At 41.9% G+C, this 19,797-nt stretch overlaps 1 protein-coding gene across 1 annotated transcript in view; it reads left to right on the forward strand.

Annotated features, from left to right (window-relative positions):
- Nucleotides 1–19,797, forward strand: part of LOC113959007 (ubiquitin-associated protein 2-like) — a 125,096-nt gene that overhangs the window by 66,145 nt on the left and 39,154 nt on the right. Inside the window, exons 16-22 of the mRNA XM_027667692.1 lie at nt 590–768; nt 2,502–2,709; nt 3,885–3,924; nt 8,646–8,829; nt 10,427–10,493; nt 11,769–11,955; nt 13,179–13,270. Coding sequence (XP_027523493.1) covers nt 590–768; nt 2,502–2,709; nt 3,885–3,924; nt 8,646–8,829; nt 10,427–10,493; nt 11,769–11,955; nt 13,179–13,270 — 957 coding nt within the window. The remainder of the gene's footprint in view (nt 1–589; nt 769–2,501; nt 2,710–3,884; nt 3,925–8,645; nt 8,830–10,426; nt 10,494–11,768; nt 11,956–13,178; nt 13,271–19,797) is intronic.

A 19,797-nucleotide genomic window follows, 5' to 3' on the forward strand; every position in this document is an offset into this window, starting at 1 on the left:
ATGTGGTGCTTAGGGACATGGTTTAGTTGTGGACTTGGCAATGCTGGATTAATGGTGGGACTTTATGATCTCAAGGGTCTTTTCCAACCTAAATGATTCTATATATAAGTTTCTAGGGAGAAGGAAAGCAAAGACCATGTTCTGTTTCTTGTTTATAAAGCAGAAAATTCAAAACTGAATAGTTTTTAGGTTCAAAATACAGTGTTGTCTTTTCCAAGCACATATCTGATTGCTCTGCATGGAAAATGACTGTTGCTTTGTGACTTTTGGCTTGACTCTTGACTTAGTAGCCACAAGATTAATATTGGCTGAGGGGGATGGACACAGATGACACTTTGATATTGTAGAACAGTATGGCTTTTTGTTTCAGGTCCAGATCAGGGCATAGCATCAATAAATTTATTTCAGGTTACAAGAATGTAGTTAATTTATGTAAAGTGGGGAGTTGTCACAGATCTAATTAGCAGCAAAGTCTGAGGCAGTAACTGAAGAAGCCTGTAGTTAAGGGATGAGAGGATGTCAGTTACTGATATCTTTAATACAGATAGTGCATGCAAAGGAATTATGCTGGGTTTTTTCCTCCTTTAAGATTCCTGCCTCTGCAGTGGAAATGCCTGGATCATCAGATGTGACAGGATTAAATGTTCAGTTTGGAGCTTTGGAGTTTGGATCAGAACCTGCACTCCCAGAATTAGGATCAACTTCAAGCAGTGAGAATACCAGCCAGGCAACCAACAATAGCTTGTACACAAAATCTCTAAAGTATGTGTGAGTTCCCCTCCTGCCTCCTTGCATGTCTTCTTTAAGGGGTCAAAACTGCCAAAAACATCAAGGCACAATTACCATGTAATGGGAGGGGGAAATATGATGATATGTAAGGTGAACGAACATGAGCCAGCAGTGTGCCCAGGTGGCCAAGAGGGCCAATGGCATCCTGGCCTGTATCAGCAATTGTGTGGCAGCAGGACCAGAGAAGTGATTCTTCCCCTGTACTCAGCACTGGTGAGGCCACACCTCAGGTGCTGTGTCCAGTTCTGGGCCCCTCAATTCAGGAAAGACATTAAGATGCTGGAGCGAATCCCTGGTGAAGGGTCTGAAACACGTCCTATGAGTAGTGGCTGAGGGAAGTGGGGTTGTTTAGCCTGGAGAAGAGGAGGCTCAGGGGGGACCTCAACACTCTCTACAACTATCTGAAAGGAGGTTGTAGCCAGGTGGGGGTCAACCTCTTCTCTCATGCAACTAGTGACAGGACAAGAGGACATAGCCTCAAGCTGCACCAGGGGAGGTTTAGGTTGGGCATTAGAAAGAATTTCTTCACAGAAAGGGTGATTAGATGTTGGAATGGACTGCCCAGGGAGGTGGTGGAGTCTCCTTCCCTGGGGCTGTTTAAGGAAAGACTGGATGTGGCACTTAGCACTCTGGTCTAGTTGACCATAGTGGTGTTAGGTCACAGTTTGGACTCAATGATCTCAGAGGTCTTTTCCAACCTAATCGATTCTGATTCTGTGAAGTGTTTTCTGTGGATGGCATCTTAAAGGAGAAATTTATTTTCCAATGACAATCAAAATCTCCCTGGATGGGTTGATATGAAACTGGAGATGACATGAATGTAAATAATTTTATAATTAAGCTACCCTTTGTAGAATTGCTTTCTCGTGTTTAATCGTCCTGATTTTCAAATATTTTAAGGGTTTGTTCCTCACAGCATGATTTTTTTTCTGCTTTTGGTTGAGGAGAGATGATCTTTGTACCATATATGTGTATTAGTAGATTGGCACCAGATTACAAATCTGATGCTTCTTTGGGATGAGAAAAGAAGCCAGTCTTTCAGTATGTAGAACCTCTTACTGAAATGCTAAAATGGTCAATGATAAATGCCAGCGTACCAGTAACCCATTTTTTCTTCCTTATTCATTCAAAAATTGGCTTCAATAAGAAGTTTTCTGAAGCTAATTCAGAAATATTATTAAAAATGAATTTTCACATTAATTTCTAGTTCTATAAACTAAAAAAAAAAAAACCTGTTTAGAAAGTAAAACAATCCTGCATTTTAAAGTACATTTCTTCTTTGCATAATTCTGTTAGACAGCTACTTTAATGACAGAATTCTATTGTAAAAAGAGACTGGGTGTTTCTCATCATATACCAGACTTTATGGATCTACTTTTTTAAAAAATTGAGTTTATGTTCATAAATATATCATTTGAGAAGGTGGAAATAACATGACCAAAAAGTGCTTGTGTTGTAAACTCTTGTTTTCATTGGGCTGGCAGGAGGAAGATGAATGGTGCTTAGTGCAGGTGATGGTTTATAATCAGTGATTACTGGGGACCAAAGGAAAATTATATATTTTTTCTCATTATTAGATTTTCTAGTATAAATAATGTAGATTTGACTACATGTTTAAAGTAGTTCTAGATAACTATATAGGAGCTGATATTTTCACAAAGGTGTTTGAGATGTCATTTACCATTTTGATAAATAATTTTTACTTTTTCCAGTGATCCTTTGAATACCTCTTTGCCAATATCCAATACAGTACAGGACTCCACCTACACAACCTCTGCCATCAGTTCTTCCAGTCTGACCTGCTCATCCCAGAGCACCATCCCAGTAACAACTTCCTCCTATGACCAGACTTCTGTGCATAGTAGGATAGCGTACCAAAGCTCCATGACTCCGTCTGAACCAACCCCTGTTGCAGATACAGTGAGTGAATTTCAGAAATAAGACTTTGAAAAAGAGGAAATATTCTTATCCATATTAAACTTGTATTACCCAGATATAGTAATATTTTAACCAAGCCAAGTGGTATTTTTTGATTCTCAAGTACACTCTGTTGTTTTTTCTTTTCCTATTGTGTAGCCGTTTTTTGTATTTGATATATAAGAGCCTCTGCTTTTATGGGTTTTGACGTCTTAAATTACTGTTTGACGTTTATTCTTAATAACACAACATTCTAGTTGAGTTTCCTTCCCTGAAGCTTAGTTTTTAAAAAAGGAACTATCTCTGTATGTAAATATTAGTCATGGTATTTTACCATAACTTGACAATTTCTATCCAAAGGCATATTATTTATTAAATTAATATGGCACCTAGCAAATAGATCCCAAACTGGTTTTGACCCTTCCAGCATTACTCTTTTGTTGGATGTAAATGGCAGCGGGAATTAGTTTCATCTTTTATTTTAAAAAACATAGAGAGGGATTTAATCTAGGACAGAGAGAGTCTCAGGAGTATTCAAAAGCACCTACTCTATTTGTATATGGAATGTAGGTTTGTTTAAGAGAATTTATCAAATATTTAAGGAACTTGTGAGAGTTTGTAAGTTTATTTACTCCTGGCCTTTGTTATGTAATGGCTGTCACACTTGTCTTCTGCACTAGCTCATATGTACTGGTGAGGATCAAGCATAGACTATCTACTTCTGTACTCCAGCGTTATCCAAACAGCAATTGGTGCCTCTCAAGTCTTATCTTTCAATTGAAAAAATTAGCATCTCTGTGTAACTTGGATAGTTAAAATTGTGAGTTGCATTAAATCAAAAGCACAACCATTTCCTATATGTTAATGCAATTCTTTCTTTCATATTGGTGTGAATCTGAAGTTTGTGTTATATACAGTACATGGGATGGTGTCCTGCTGATGGGTGTATTATGGGCAGTGTATGGGATTCTGTATGTTCAGGACACCTTGCACTTGAGACAACTTTATTATGTGGTTTTATTAAAGACTGTAAAAAAAGTTAATTTTCTGTCTTTTTGGTCTTTCAATTTAGAATTGAATATAGAATTTTGCATGAAGCATGTTCTGTGTGTCATTCGGTCTGAAAATTTAATGTACCTGTAGGATAATTTATTCATCCATTTCTCCTTTGTTTACAGAATGGGCACAGCAGTGTTAGAACACAAGCAACTCTTGACAGTAAGTTTACAAAGCTTGGTTGTGCACAGGGCTTTCTGACCTTTCCTTAATACTTGCTCTGCGCACAACTATAGCAGTCACATCTGGTTTAAGGTTTTATATTGTTCTCACTGGCTGTTTTTTTGTTCGCACTGGCTATTTTTTGACTGACTTTTGAGTTTATTTTGTATTTGCATAGGATATACTATTTGCTGCTTGACTAAAACTGAAGTATGAAAGCAGCTCTATTAAATCTACAAACCTAAGCAGTCTTAGAATTAAAGAAGCTGCTTTACTGTTGCTTTTTCTTTTGAATTTATCTACCACAAATTAATATAAAATTTAAAAAGTTATAGAATTAAAAATTAATATCAAATTTCATAGTAATTCTTCCAATTCTCAGTTGGGAAGCTCTGAGTAGCATTTAACTGTAATGACACAAAGTCACATAGTCTGAATGCAGCTCTCACTGGGTATAGTGCTACTTGTGCCCTGTTAGAAGCTCTGTCAGGTACCTTGCTGCCTTGCAGTGGAGTAACAATAACACAGTACTGGTTCTGATACAGGCATTACTTTGTTGCCTAAAATCAACTCTTAAAGAAATCTCTAAGACTCGATTAGTGAGTTTTAGAAGCCAGGCATTCTTTTATTACGACGCGCTGCATGATCACAGCACACTGGGTACCCTGGGAATCATTTCCCAAAGTGCACGCAGAGGTGTCTCCACTACAGTTTATACATTACATGGTTATTCATTTATTGTTCCCCACATTTTTGTTACATATTCATGACATTTACCGACTCTTATTAGCATATATACATATCCTGTGGCGGTTTGGAGCTGACTCCCCACCAAGTTCCCAACACCACAGCAAAAACTTCCCCCCCAAAAACCAAGGGAAAAGGAAAAAACCAAAAAACCTAAGAGAACCAAGATAACAGAACTAATGCAAAATTTATATATATTTACATATATTACATTTATATACACACCAAAACATTGCTGCTCTCAGTGAAGTTCGCCTTCACGAGGAAGGAAACCTCAGAGAACATGGTGCCGGTTACACACTCTTTTGGTCAGGTAAGCCCAGAACCGAGAAACATCTCTCAGGTGTCGGCTTCATGATCAAAAACTCTATTCTTCCCAAACTCGAAAATCTGCCAACAGGTCACTCTGACCGCATTATCTCCCTACGACAGAGGTTCTCCATCAACCTGCACCTCAGGAAGTCCCCCATCATCCCCACATCACCATTGGCCAATCAGAGCTCAAATCAGTCCAGCAGTTTAATTACCTAGGCAGCCTCATCTCCTCAGATGGTAAGATTGACGGGGAGATCGACAACAGGTTGGCAAAGGCATACAGTGCTTTCAGAAAACTCCACAAAAGAGTATGGCGTAATAAACACTTGAAGAAAAGTACCAAGATCAGTGTTTACAGAACCATAGTGCTGTCTACTCTCTTGTATGGTTCCGAATCATAGGTCATCTACCGCCACCACCTGTGTCTCCTAGAACGCTTCCATCAACACTGCCTCCGTACAATCTTAAACATCCACTGGTCAGATTATGTGACCAATACATCTGTTCTTGAACAAGCAGCAGTCACAAGTGTAGAGACCATGCTGATGAGAACACAACTGCGATGGGCAGGGCACGTCTCCAGGATGAAGGACCACCGCCTCCCTAAGATCTTGCTTTATGGTGAACTTGCCACTGGCTGCCGCAAGAGAGGAACCCCAAAGAAAAGATTCAAGGACTCCCTGAAACAACATCTCAACCTTGGCCATATTGATCACCATAACTGGTCTATTCTGGCCTCAAATCGGGAGACCGGGAGACACACCATCTATAACGCAGCTGTCTCCTTTGAGAACACACGCAGGATCACTCTCGAGGAGAAAAGGTAATGCAGAAAGAACCGTGTCTTGCGGAATACACCATCTAAGGAGTCTTTCTGCTGTGCCTTTTGCAATCGGATATGTCTGTCACGTGTTGACCTCATAAGTCACCAACGTGCCTGTAACAAATGTGGATAAAGCCTTCCCAAATCTTCGTTTGCGAAGCCCAACCATGACATGACATACACACCAAAAATAAAACAAACAAACAAATCCAACCAAAACAAACAAAAAACCCAAAACACAACACAGTGAGAATTTACAGCATCAACATAGACATTAAGAAATTGTAAGTGTAGAAAAATCTTCAGAAGAATTACTCGAGGAGGAAAGAGTTAATGCTTACTCAAGGAAGCTTTGCTGCCTGGGAAAAAAACATTTTCCCATGAATAATTTTATGTGTTTTCTCTTACTCCTGCCTGCCATGGAGGTTGACTCCCTGTTACAAGACAAACTCTCACAGACATGCTTGAAGGCCCTGCGGGGGGGGCCAAGTGTGCTATAAAAAAGACCCCGAGAGAACAAGAGCGGGCATTTTTTCATGCCCAGTGCTTAGCACCGTACTGTTACTGGTTTTGGCTTTCAGAAATAAAATTTTCTAAATAGCCTGGTATCTGGGGTACCTGCGTGCAGTTTTTCCCTCACAGAAATTGAATTAAATTTAAAAAGATATGCACATACCCCTCCCCCAACTCACTGTATCAGCAGCCACCAGTACCTCTCACTACTGGAAGCTTCCCAGGAAGCAGTGACAACTTGCATTTGGGACTCTGTCCACTTTCACTTTCCAGATGTGAACAGACCAGTATGTCAAAGACAAATATTCCCAGGAGTTCCTGCATCCCATACACATAAGAAAGAAACTCCCAACACTCGAAAACAGAAAAAACAGATATACCCAATAATAAAGAACTAACAAATGAAATATTAATACTTTCCTTGAGAAAACACAAACGTCTCAATCCACGGTCACTGCATCTCCTTCTCGAACTCGGAAAGAAGGCAGCAGCCTATCGACAAACCACAGACCCCACAGCCCCATGACTGGAGGAGCCGCAGGGAGGGCTACTTTTCTCCAAGTACGCCAGAAAAGAAGAAAGGGCTCGACCTTCTCTCCCCTCCTATTTACATGTCTGCTTACGTAAAGAAATAGAATGGAATACTGGGATATGGTACTTCCTTAGTTTAGACCTGGTTGCCAGGAAGAGGCCTAGACCAAACCATTACAGTCTCTGAGGGGCTTCATTGGGGATCTCATGTCTGGAGCCCCCAAAGTTCGAAGTGACTTCCTTATGAACTTCTTTAAGACAATACGCCTGGTTATAGAGTAACTTGGTGTTGCTTGGCTGCTGCCTCAGTTCCCTTCTTCACTGTTTCCTTACTTTGCTTGGTTAGTCCCTTTAAATCACTTGACTCAGCTATATGGAGTTTCTATGTTACATTCTGCTGCAAAAACTATTAGTTCTTGTTACATCTCAAAACTCAGATATCAACTGTTATCTTCATCTTGGTCACTTTCTAATGTGGTATTTTACTTGTACCACCCCTACAACTCTCTTCCTGGAGTTAAAATAATTAAATTATAGTATTCAATATTCTGACCTTTATGTTCTGCTCTGTGGAAGTTTTCAAGGGCTGCAGTGTGGATTAACATCTTTTGGAATTCCAACACTTCAATTTTAAGTCTATCTTCCTCTTAAGCATCTCTTCAGGTAGGTCATTAGTAGGGCAACCTTTTTTCTTATACTTCTGAGTAGAAAGAAGTTGAGCATTCCAACCTATAAACAATGTTTTGTTAGTACTAACTTCAATTTAAATGAACAGGAAAAGTGTATATGCCCAAAGAGTTACCACTTGAAAGATTGTTATATATAAAAATAACTTTTCAAGTGGAAAACTTGTGTACAGAATTAATAAACAATTTATGAAATTCACTACAGGACTTGTCTTTTTGCTATGGAACGCAAAGATCTGAGAATTCCTAATATTTTTGTAATTATTCTCTAACGTTTTTATTAGTCCCCTTTTCTGTGCCAGTTCCTCTTTGAGAACACTTTTGTTTTTTTCTGTTTCTCCAGCACATAAACTAGAATCAGTCTTCTTACATGTAACTATTTCATGCATGCAAACTATTTTGTAATTCTCTCTTAACATTGTCTTAACAATGTCTTCTTTGACATTTTCACTTCTGTATGTACTGATAATTTTCTTAGTTCATGGAATCATAGAATGGCTTGGTTTGGAAGGGACCTTAAAGATCATCTCGTTCCAACCCCCCTGCTGTGGACAGGGACACCTTCCACTAGACCAGGTTGCTCAAAGCCCCATCCAGCCTGGCCTTGAACACTTCCAGGGACAGGGCATCCACAGATTCTCTGGGCAACCTGTACCAGTGTCTTACCACCCTCACAGGGAAGAGTTTCTTCCTAATAGCTAACCTAAACCTACTCTCCTTCAGTTTAAAGCCATTCCCCTTTGTCCTATCTCTACATGCCCTTGTAAAAAGTCCCTCTCCAGCTCTCTTGTAGGCCCCCTTCAGGTACTGGAAGGCTGCTACAAGGTCTCTCCGGAGCTTTCTCTTCTCCAGGTGCAGAAGTTTGCTACACATGTAGCATTGAAATTTTATAAATCTATTGTAGGTGAACAGCTTAAAGGGAAAAAAATATAGTTCTGTTGCTGTTTGAATTTTCATTAATAACCTGATTCTTGATACTGTTACTGGTTCTTAACGGTCAGGGTTTTTTAAACTAAGGGGACAACACTGTTGTGTTCCTGGATCCAGACTGGGATGTCAAATATGCTGGAATTTGTCTTTGAATGTCTATTTTTAACTTGTTGCAGCTACTTCATCAATTCCTGTGCTTAAGACAGAACCTTCTCCCTCACTACCTTCTGCTGGTTCTCTGCCCAGCATGGTGTCCACCACTGCTTCGCTTCTGCCTTCAGCATCGCAGCATGCAGCAACGTTGTGCAGCTTGCCTCAGTCCAGTGATCTGGCTAGCAACTCACTCTCCCAGTTAAGCAGGTACAGTAGGAGTTATGATAAACTGAAAGGGGTTCAATTGTGGGGAAAGGACAGATGTAAGGGTGATTGTGTATGGGGCTGTCAGGCACAAGGGTCTCCTTTTCTGACATTAACTAGAATTAGGAGAGAGATTCAGAAGAGATCAGGATATTTCTGGTTGCAAGGTATGAGCTCTGGGCTACTGCCCTCAAGTTTTCATGGTATATAAAAAACCTTTGTGTTTCAAGGAGCTCTTGCTTCAGTGATGTCACCTAAATTCATTTTGTTTTTCCTACTTTGCCTGCATTGCCTGCTCTTTGTTTAGCGTCATATGTTTGAAATAATTCCCTAATAATTTACTTCCTGACTAATTTTGAAATATTGTATTTTCATTTATATTTAAATTTCTTAAAATTAGAAAATAGAAATAATTTCACAGGGAAAGTGTGTGTCTTTTTCTAAGACATTTATTTAAGACACTTTGAAATATCAGATTGGTGTTCCTGGAAGTGCATTTAGCACAGCTTAGCTCATTTGCACTGTCTGATTTTTCAGTGCCTGTTACTCGAGCTTTGTCCTTTGGCAGGTGACATCCTGAGGCTATACTGGTTATGTTTTAATACTCACCTTTGTCATGGCTAGGCTTCGCGAACGAAGATTTGGGAAGGCTCTATCCACATTTGTTACAGGCACGCTGGTGGCTTATGAAGCTAATACGTGACAGACATATCCGATTGCAAAAGGCACAGCAGAAAGACTCCTTAGATGGTGTATTCCGCAAGACACGGTTCTTTCTGCATTACCTTTTCTCCTCGAGAGTGATCCTGTGTGTGTTCTCAAAGGAGACAGCTGCGTTATAGATGGTGTGTCTTCAGGCCTCCCGATTGGAAGCCAGAGTAGACCAGTTATGGTGATCAATATGGCCAAGGCTGAGATGTTGTTTCAGGGAGTCCTTGTATCTTTTCTTCGGGGCTCCTCTCATGCAGCAGCCGGTGGCAAGTTCTCCATAAAGCAGGATCTTAGGGAGGCGGTGATCCTTCATCCTGGAGAACTCACCTTTGTACCGTATTTGTTAATATAAGAAACTTATTTTATGGGCTATCACAGTGTTTTTTGTGTTTCACAACTAGGACATGGTCTCTTAATACACTAGTGTTTTCTGTTGAATAAAATGGTAAATGTGTCAAATAACAAGAATTAATCCATTTACATTGAAAACATCTTCTCCCGACATTTGTTTGTTGAAAAGCTGTGTACATTGGTAGAAATTTTAGTTGGAGGATTGGTACTGTTGGACAGATGGAAATAGTTTTCTCTGTACTTCATTTTTTTCATTAAATGGTAGTAGGATATTATTTAAAGGAAATATATCTGTAGGGGTGTGTGTATATATACACATATATATATATGTGCATATATATACACACTCCTACAGACAAGTTTTTCTTTAATATTCTACTATGTGTGTATGTGTATACACATACCTACGATTTTTATTCTTTAATATTCTGCTACCTACTCCGTGTTTGTATATATATGTGTATATATATACATAGATATATATTAAAAATGTTTTAGGAAAAAATAATTTTATTAACTCTTTGCAAATTCTTTCTAGTTCCCTTTCCAATCATCAGAGTAGCCTCTCCCCTGCCTCAGTGTTGTCTTCAAGCACATCACATGTGGTAAGTCCTATTTGCATTTCCACAGATGTTTGGCATATAGTCAGTTTATCTGATGCTAAGAACTGAAACAAGAGCTTTATCTCAGGGAAGGAGGACTGCCAACTCTCTAGTGTTAAAAAAGTCTTTACCACTTGTGATTTGTACTAGATCAGGAATAGCTATTAGAGACTTGCCAGTCACACAACTGTAGAGGAAATTTTTGTGCCAGCAAGGGGGGATAGAATAAAGAAAAAATTTCTTATAACAAATATGTTTAAAAAAACAAAACTTAAGAAGTGGCTGTCTCAAACTGCTCTAAAATGTGGACTGTTAGCAGTCTCCACTGGAGAGGTTAACTGGCAAAATGCAGGTGATGGAATGATGCATGTCATGAAAAATGCCTCAGGACAGATGATTTTAGAGTTTACCATGTGACATTGCCATCTGTGTATTTAAGGCATTAGAGATAACAAGACAAATGGTAGTGAACACAGTGCTGTAGATGAGGTTGCACAAATGAAAGTCAGAGACATGCTGCCTTGCTCTGTCTGTACAATCCCAGTTGGGGTGTGCAGATAGGTTACTGCTTTTCTTTATTCTTGAATTTTGGTAGTTCTCCATCTCTGCTGTATATATAACTTAAAAAATCACCCTTATCCAAATGTCCTTCTTTTCTGTTGTCAGAGTTCTTTTTGGCTTCTGTGTGTTGATGACACTGTTTTGCAGGTGTGATCACCTTACAGCTAAGGCACTGTATTGTGGTGGATTCAAACCAGGAACTCCTTTATCCTCATGGGTTCCTGTAATACATTTGGTCTGCGTTTTGGTTTACCACATTGACTCTATTGTGGGGCACTGCAGTTTTAATCTTTTAAATTCCACAAATGCATTGAGGAAATCACAATAGCAGTGTCCTGTATTTTGAAAACAAATACTGTCTTTTGGAAGAACATAGGAGTTTATTTAACATAACAAATACTAGCTTAGAGGAGTATACAAGCAAAAAGGGCAAGAAATAATGAAATGGAGTGACATTTGAGTTACTGTGGTATAATTTTGTGATAATACATTGGTTTGAATTTAACTCTTATGTAATAATTTTCTTTGAATACTTAAAAATCGCAATCATGCAACTTATTTGCTTGCCTTGTACATAGATAATGCATTATTTTTTACATGTACTGCTGTTACTTAAAAGACTGTTGGTTTTGATTTTTAGTTTTGTTCCCTCCCCCCAGCATCTTTCACTGTGCCTCATTTGCTCCGTGATCCTCATTCTTTTTGTCTCCTTTCTAGCACACTAGCGTTGAGAACACAACTTTGCTCCAGCCTTCAACAACCTTTTCAACTGCTTCAACCTCAGCCACTAGCACCACCTCCTCAGTTGTCAGCATGGCAAGCAGTATGAACACTACAGTCAGCCTTGGCCTGAGTGTTACCAGTGTGTCTGCTACCACACGGGCAACTCCCTTAGTGTCTTCAGGTTTGCAATATTAATAGATGATGTGGATAGACAGAGGACTTCAGTCAGCAGGGCTGTCAGTTGAGCATCTTGCCAGCCATAGCTACACTAAGAAATCCATACTCTTGACTAGCATTTTCAGCATGCTTTATTTGCTGAGTTATAAAATAAAGTTGCCTGGGTTTGTGTATTTGAAATATTTGTTAGGATGCTATGTGGCATTTGTGTAGCATATTCCATCCCCAAAGAGCTTTAAAAATAGAAACCAGAGCAGTTCTGACTTTGGAAGTTTTGGACTAGGAGATTCACCCTTTTTGTACTCCAGCTCTTGGCTGTGAGTTCACATTAACTTTAATTTCAGTCTTCTCTGTGACTTGAATTCATTTGGCAGTATCAAACTATACTGCAGTGTCCTTATTATGATATGCCACATCCCTACTGCCACATCTAGAGAAAGGAAAAAGGTGTGATGTCTGTGTCATTCCACAGAAAATAGCACTTCAGAGAAAGGAACCACAGAGAAGGTTGGGAGGCTTTCTACACTGAAGTGAAAGCAATGCTAAATTCTTTTTCTTTAATCAACTTGAACTACTAAAAGGAAATCCTATGGAGGGAAGCGAATGATTTAAACATTAAGATGACACATACTTACAGAAGAATTTGTCATTTCCATAGCTTGTAAATAAAGTGTCTGATGACTGGTCAAAGTGCTTTTTTTTTACTCTTCTGCTTCCTAGAACTCCTTCACGTAGGCAACTGAAACCATTTCAATCTCCTCTTTGCTATTCTCATCTGCAGTAAGTCACCCACAAAAAGTATGCTGGCAACATTTAGTGCTTTCCAGTCTATTGCAATGTGTTGACAGAGCAGAAAATGAAAGGAGATAATTTGCTCTTAGACTGAGAACAGTACCTGAATTTTGCCTTCAGGAGATGACCAAGGAAAGGAGAAGTTCCTGTAATTCTTGTAATTCTCTTGGACAGAGTAAATAACAAAATCAGATTGTTTTCTGATGGGACTGTTTTCAGTCTTAAGTAGCCTGTGCTTTCCCTTCCTTGAGGCATGGGTAAACTCTCCAGGCTATTTTGAGTGTTTTCATCAACCAGCACAAAATTCTTCTGCGTAGTTCTGCTCTTTACAAGCTAAGACAATGCAGCTGCCAGGGCTCATGAGCTATCTTGTCTCAATGCTGAAACCTTTTCTTTCTAAAGACTTAATAAAGTGTCTATATTTTGATTCTACAGGCAAAGCTCCCCCAAATCTGCCTCAAGGTGTACCACCTTTGTTGCATAACCAGTATATTGTGGGACCTGGAGGACTTCTGCCTGCCTACCCAGTAAGCAATTTAATTGTTCGTCATTGATTGTTTAAACCTTGGTGCAAGTGGGCCCTCCAGACCTCCTGCTGTCTATGCCAAGGCATTTCTGTTGGCACATGTTGTACCTGGAATTCTTGTTCCAAATGCTGAAGAATGTGAAATGTATTCAGTGAGGGTTTACTGTTGATAGTAAACTGTAGAACTGTTGGTACAGACCTGATCTGGCTCCTGTTGAAGCTAAACATGCATGTTGCTATGGTTTTCGGTGTTATCAGGTTTTAGGCCCTTTGAATAAAATTAAATCCATTTAGGTTTGTGTTACTAGAATAGATAGTATTACATAGTGTTATGGTTTAGCTAAATGAAGAAGATTTTCTTGTTTAATGTTTTCACATCATCACATGGTTTTGGAGAGCGCAAGGGGACACCTCCCCTTTCTTCCCCTGTGAACGGGTGGGGGCAGGGAGGGATGAAGGGTCCCAACAGGAAATACAGTGAGAACTTAACAGGATAAACTTGCTAGCAGGACCAGAACACGCTCTCTCTGGTTCCAGAGGGCAGAAGAGCAGTTGAGCTCCTCTCTGTCTCTCGTTGTGGTTCTGGTCTCTGGTCAGTTTTCCCACCTCGCTGATGCTGTTGCTGCTCAGCTGGGCTGCACCTTCGAGCCGTGCTGCCTGTGCTGCAGCAGCTGTCCCTGCAACCTCCCCTCTGCTTGAAGTTGGGGCAATCATCCCTGCCACCTGGAACTGTCCCTGCTGCCTCCCCGCTGCTCGAAGCCACTGCAATGGTCCCTGCTGCTGTTGCTGCCGTTACTGCCCTGGAGTAGTGCCGCTTGCGACTGCCGCCGCTGCCTCCACTGACTGCTGCCGCCACTGCTACTGCCCCTACTGCCTTGGAGTAGCACCGCTGGCACCACTCTGCACACCAGTACTCCCCCCTCCCAGGTCTGAACATGACCTCTGTCGGGACTGCGTTGCCATCTCAAAGGCATACACTGAAAGAGTGGTTGTAGGTGGCATTCTTTTCTGTTATTGTTTGTTTTTTTCTTTTGTTCTGTTTTGTTCTCCATTTTTAGTAAAACTTATTAATTTTCATACTTCACTTGAATGCTTTGTAATTTCAAAAAAAATTGTCATTTTGGAGGGGGGAGTGTTTTTATTCCATCAGAGGTCCTGCCTCCTGGGACATATCATCAGTAAACCAAGACAGTAATTGGACACTCAACGTGAGACAATGAGTGAAAAAGTGGAAAAAGAATAACAGTTTTGAATAAACCATTTGTGTATTGGATATAGAACCCCTCAGGCATCATATTGTTTGATTTATTCCTGTTTATTTGGCATGTATTCCTGCATATGTATTTCCCATTCATAGGTGTTTATCTCAAAATGGATTCTAAAAGCAAGGTAGCTGTGGCTATTTTTAAGTTTGTAACTTGGATTTGTGGGGTTGTAAATTCAATGCCTATAAGTCTCCTTTGGAATGTGTTTTCAGGGTTGTTTTCCTACCCTAACCTAAGCTGTTATCATTGGGGGTTTCATGATAATGGCACCCAATCTGGGGGAGGAACGCAGGGGAGCGTTTTCTCCCAATTCTTCACCCATTTCTCCTTCAGGTCCGCCACAACAGTTTTTGAATAGTTTAAATTCTCTCTAGATGTTAGAGATACCTTACTCTTTGTGGTATGTTTGGCAGTTTGCATTTTGATGCTCTTTCTTATGTATGAAGGTAGGACCAAGATCTATCAGGAATGTGTCCGGAAGCCTACCCCAGGAGTGGATAGTTTTGAGTGGCATGGGTTGTGGGAGGACATGGGTAAGTTCTTGGAGAATGTTTCTACTCCAATGACCTGGAAGTTCACCCTTGAACAACTGCAGGACCCTGTCAAGGTGATGAGATTGGTGAAGGAAAAGTGCCACGGTAGATCTATGGAGGGGTAGCTTGCGGTTGCATGTGGAGCCCTGGTCACTGCCTACCGAAAGCTGCTCAGTATGGTGCAACACCTCCAGGAGGAAAAGAAAGGGAACAAAACACCTGACACCATGGCAACTCAAAGTGTAACAAAACCAGAGGGACAACCCAGGCCAATAGAAGTTGCCCCTATCCAAAAGAGAAAATATAAGACCAAATCAGTTCACCAGGTAGACGATGATGGGGAGGCAAGACTCTCACAAATAACAGACCCAGAGTCAGAAATAATCACCAAATCCCTTTCATTTGTTAATCTCCACAACCTGAGGAAAGACATCACTTGATGACTGGATGAACCCATTCTATCTTGTTTGATTTGAGTCTGGGATCCTATGGGTGAAGTTGCGCTGCTTGATGGTACCGAAGCAAGGTATTTAGGATCCCTGTCTCAGGATGCGGGTATTAACCAGGGGGTTGTAAGGGAGTCAGAACCCCTTCATCTCTGGGCACAGCTTTCAAGAAGCATAAGAGAGAGGTTTGTTTACAGAGATGACCTGCAGGGGCATCATCTTTGCACCTGGGAGACCATGGAAGATGGGATCCGATGCCTGAGAGAAATGGCACTGTTAGAGATACTTTTCGCAAGGGACAGGCAATCCAATAGAGACCCTGATGAGGTCAAGTGCACATCACAGATGTGGTGGAACCTCGGGTGCAGGGCCACCCATATATGCTAATTTCCTGGTGACAATGCACTGGAAGGAAAACCAAGAAAGAGTGGGCACTATCTTGAGTAAACTCAGGACATATAATGTGATTGTCCATGCCCTGTTATGGCCCCCTATCTCTTCTGTAGAAAAATTAGTTGCAGGCCTCTGAGCACTAACTGAGGAAGTAAAAAATGACCACAAAAAACTCAGAGGGGAGTTTAAAGACAACATTGTCCATGTCTCTTGCCAGTGCAAACTGAGGCCCCTGCTATCTGAAGCAGGTGTCCCCTGGCTAGGGAGAGGGGGTACACCACGTGGAGCAACCTGTGGTTATTCCTATGCAAACATGGGGAAGACATTGGTAAATGGAGTGGAAAACCCAACTTTGCTTTATCAACATGGGCACGGGAGTTAAAAGGAAAAATGGCCAGAAGCAATTCCACGAGGATGGATGTAGCCCCAGTCTCCCGTGGGCAAGCCTCTAGACAGAACCAGAGTGACGATAACATGTCTGATCCCTTAGAAGACACCTCCCATATGTACTCACAGGGAGAAAACCATGATTACCAAGACCAGCATTAGAGGGACGCTGCCTTTAGCCAGGTAGAGGCACAGGATAACCGTGTCTATTGGACTGTGTGGATCTGATGGCCTGGCACATGAGACCCACAAGAATACAGAGCTTTGGTTGACACTGGTGCACAATGCACTCTAATGCCATCAGGGCATGTGGGCGTGGAGTCTATTTCAATTACTGGAATGACAGGGGATTCTCAAGAGCTGACAGTGGTGGAAGCTGAAGCGAACTTGATGGGGAAGGAGTAGCAGAGGCATCCCATTGTGACTAGTCCAGACGTCCTATGGATCCTGGGTATCGATTGCCTAAAGAATGGGCATTTCAAAGATCCAAAAGGACATTGGTGGGCTTTTGGGATAGCTTCTGTAGAAACAGAAGGGATTAAACAGTTGAATGCATTGCCTGACCTCTCAGAGAATCCTTCTGCTGTGGGACTGCTAAAGGTTGAAGAATAGAAGGTGCCAATCACCACTGCAACAACGCATTGTGGGCAATATCGCACAAACCAAGACTCCATGATCCCCATCCATAAGATGATCTGCAAGCTGGAGAGCCAAGGAGTGGTCAGCAAGAATTGCTCACCCTTCAACAACCCACATTTGGCTCATGCATAAGCCCAATGGAGAATGGAGACTGACAGTGGGCTATCATGGCTTGAATGAAATTACCCCATCGTTGAGTGCCGCTGTGGCAGACATGCTGGAGCTTCAGTATGAACTGGAGTCTAAGGCAGCAAAGTGGTGCCACCATTGACATTGCTAATGCGTTTTTCTCCATTCCTTTGGCAGGAGAGGGCTGGCCACAGTTTGCTTTCACCTGGAGGGGCATGCAGTACACCTGGAACTGACTGCCCCAGGGGTGGAAACACAGTGCCACCATCTGCCACGGACTGATCCAGGCTACACTAGAGAAAGGTGAGGCTCCAGAACACCTGCAGTACATCGATGACATCATTGTATGGGGGAATGTGTCAGAAGAAGTCTTTAAGAAAGAAGATCATCCAGATTCTCCTGAAAGCCAGGTTTGCCACCAAATGGAGTAAGGTCAAGGGACCTGCCAGAGAAATCCAATTCCTGGGAGTGAAGTGGCAGGACAGACGCCATCAGATCCCAACAGAAGTCATCAACAAGATAACAGCAATGTCTCCAGTGACCAACAAGAAGGAAATGCAAGCTTTCCAAGGCACCATAGGTTTCTGGAGGATGCACATCCCAGAATACAGCCAGACTGTAAGTCCTCTCTACTTTGTAACACGCGAGAAGAATGATTACCAGTGGGGCCCCAAACAGCAACAAGCCTTTGAACAGATGAAATAGGAGATCGCTGATGCTGTAGCCCTTGGTACAGTCAGGACAGGACCGGAGGTAAAGAACGTGCTCTACTCTGGAGCTGGGGAAAATGGTCCTTCCTGGAGCCTCTGGCAGAAGGTGCCTGGGGAGACCACTTGGATTCTGGAGCCAAAGCTATAGAGGATCTGAGGCCAACTACACTCCAATGGAGAAGGAGATTCTAGCAGTCTATGAAGGAGTTCAAACCACCTCAGTAGTGATCAGCACGGAAGCACAGCTTCTCCTGGCACCCCGACTACAAGTGCTGGGGTGGATGTTCAAGGGAAAAGATCCTTCCACGCTACATGAAGTGGATTGCCTTGATCATGCAGCTCACCAGAATCAGGAACCCTAATCGCCCTGGGATCTTGGAGATAATTACAAATTGGTCTGAAGGTGAGAATTTTGGTCTGGTAGATGAAGTAGAACAGGTGGCATGTGCTGAGGAAGCTCCACCATACAACCAACTGCCAGAGGACAAAAAGCTCTGCACTCTTTTCACTGATGGTTGCTGTTGCATTGTAGGCATGAACTGGAAATGGAAAGCAGCTGTATGGAGGCCCACATGACGAGTATCAAAAGCTGTGGAAGGAAAAGGTGGATGAAGTCACAGAGCTCAGAGCCGTCCAGCTGGCTTTGGATATTGCTGAACAAGAGAAGTGGCCAAGACTTTACCTCTACACTGGCTCGTGCATGGTGGCCAATGCTCTGTGGGGGTGGCTGGAGAGATGGAAGAAGGACAATTGGCAATGTAAAGGGAAACCCATCTGGGCTTCTGAAATGTGACCCAGGTAGAGAAGCTGATTGTGGGAGTCTGCCACATAGATGCACACGTGCCCAAAAACCAAGCAAATGAAGAACAGGCAGACTGAGCTGCCCGAGTCAAAGTGTCACAGTTAGACCTTGATTGGCAGGACAAGGGAGAGTTGTTCCTAGCTCGATGGGCCCATGATGCCTCAGGTCATCAGGTGGGTGTGAGACCAAGGGGTGGATTTAACCATGGACACTCTCTCCCAGGTTATCCACGATTGTGAAACATGCACTGCAATCAAGCAGGCTAAGAAAGTAAAACCCCTGTGGTATGGTGGGTGATGGACCAAGTATAGATATGGAGAGACCTGGTAGATTGATTGCATCACACCGTCGCAAACTCGCCAAGGTAAGCTCTATGTGCTCACCATGGTGGAAGCAACCAACAGATGGCTGGAAACGTACTCTGTGCCTCAAGCCACTACCCGGAACACCATCCTGGACCTCAAAGAGCAAGTCCTGTGTTATGACATCCCAGAGCGAATTGAGTCAGACAATGGGACTCATTTCAAGAATAGCCTAGTTGCCACCTGGGCTAAAGAGCAGGGTATTGAGTGGGTATATCATATTCCCTATCATGCACCAGCCGCTGGGAAGGTTGAATGGTGTAATTTACTGTTGAAAACTACTTTGAAGGCATTGGGTAGGGAGACTTTCAAGCACTGGCATCAGCATTTAGCAAAGGCTACTTGGTTAATCAGTACTAGAGGCTCTGTCAACCAAGTCAGCCCTGCCCAATCAGAGTCCCTTCACACCGTAGAGGGAGATAAAGTCCCCATAGTGCACCTGAGAGTTATGTTAGGGAAAATGGTTTGGTTTTGTCCCACCCCAAGCAAAAGCAAACCTGTTTGTAGGATTGTTTTTGCTTGAGGGATGGGTTGCACATGGTGGGTGATGCAGAAAGATGGAGAAACACGATGTATACTTCCTCGGGGGGACCTAATTTTTTGTAAAACTGTCCACTGTGCCTGTATGTATATACTTGTAAATGTGTATATAAGTGGAATAATGTGTGTATGTGTATAGTTGGAAAGTTCAAATTTGGTATAGCATGATGGTATGAAAAAAATTGCATTGGATAATGTTATGGTTTAGCTAAATGAAGATTTTCTTGTTGAATTTTTTCATATCATCACATGGTTTTGGAGAGCGCAGGGGACACCTCCCCTCTCTTTCCCTGCGCAGGGTGGAGGCAGGGAGGGATGAAGG

Source organism: Corapipo altera, unplaced genomic scaffold (genome assembly GCF_003945725.1).
Source record: "Corapipo altera isolate COAL_440 unplaced genomic scaffold, ASM394572v1 61044, whole genome shotgun sequence".
Lineage (NCBI taxonomy): Eukaryota > Metazoa > Chordata > Aves > Passeriformes > Pipridae > Corapipo > Corapipo altera.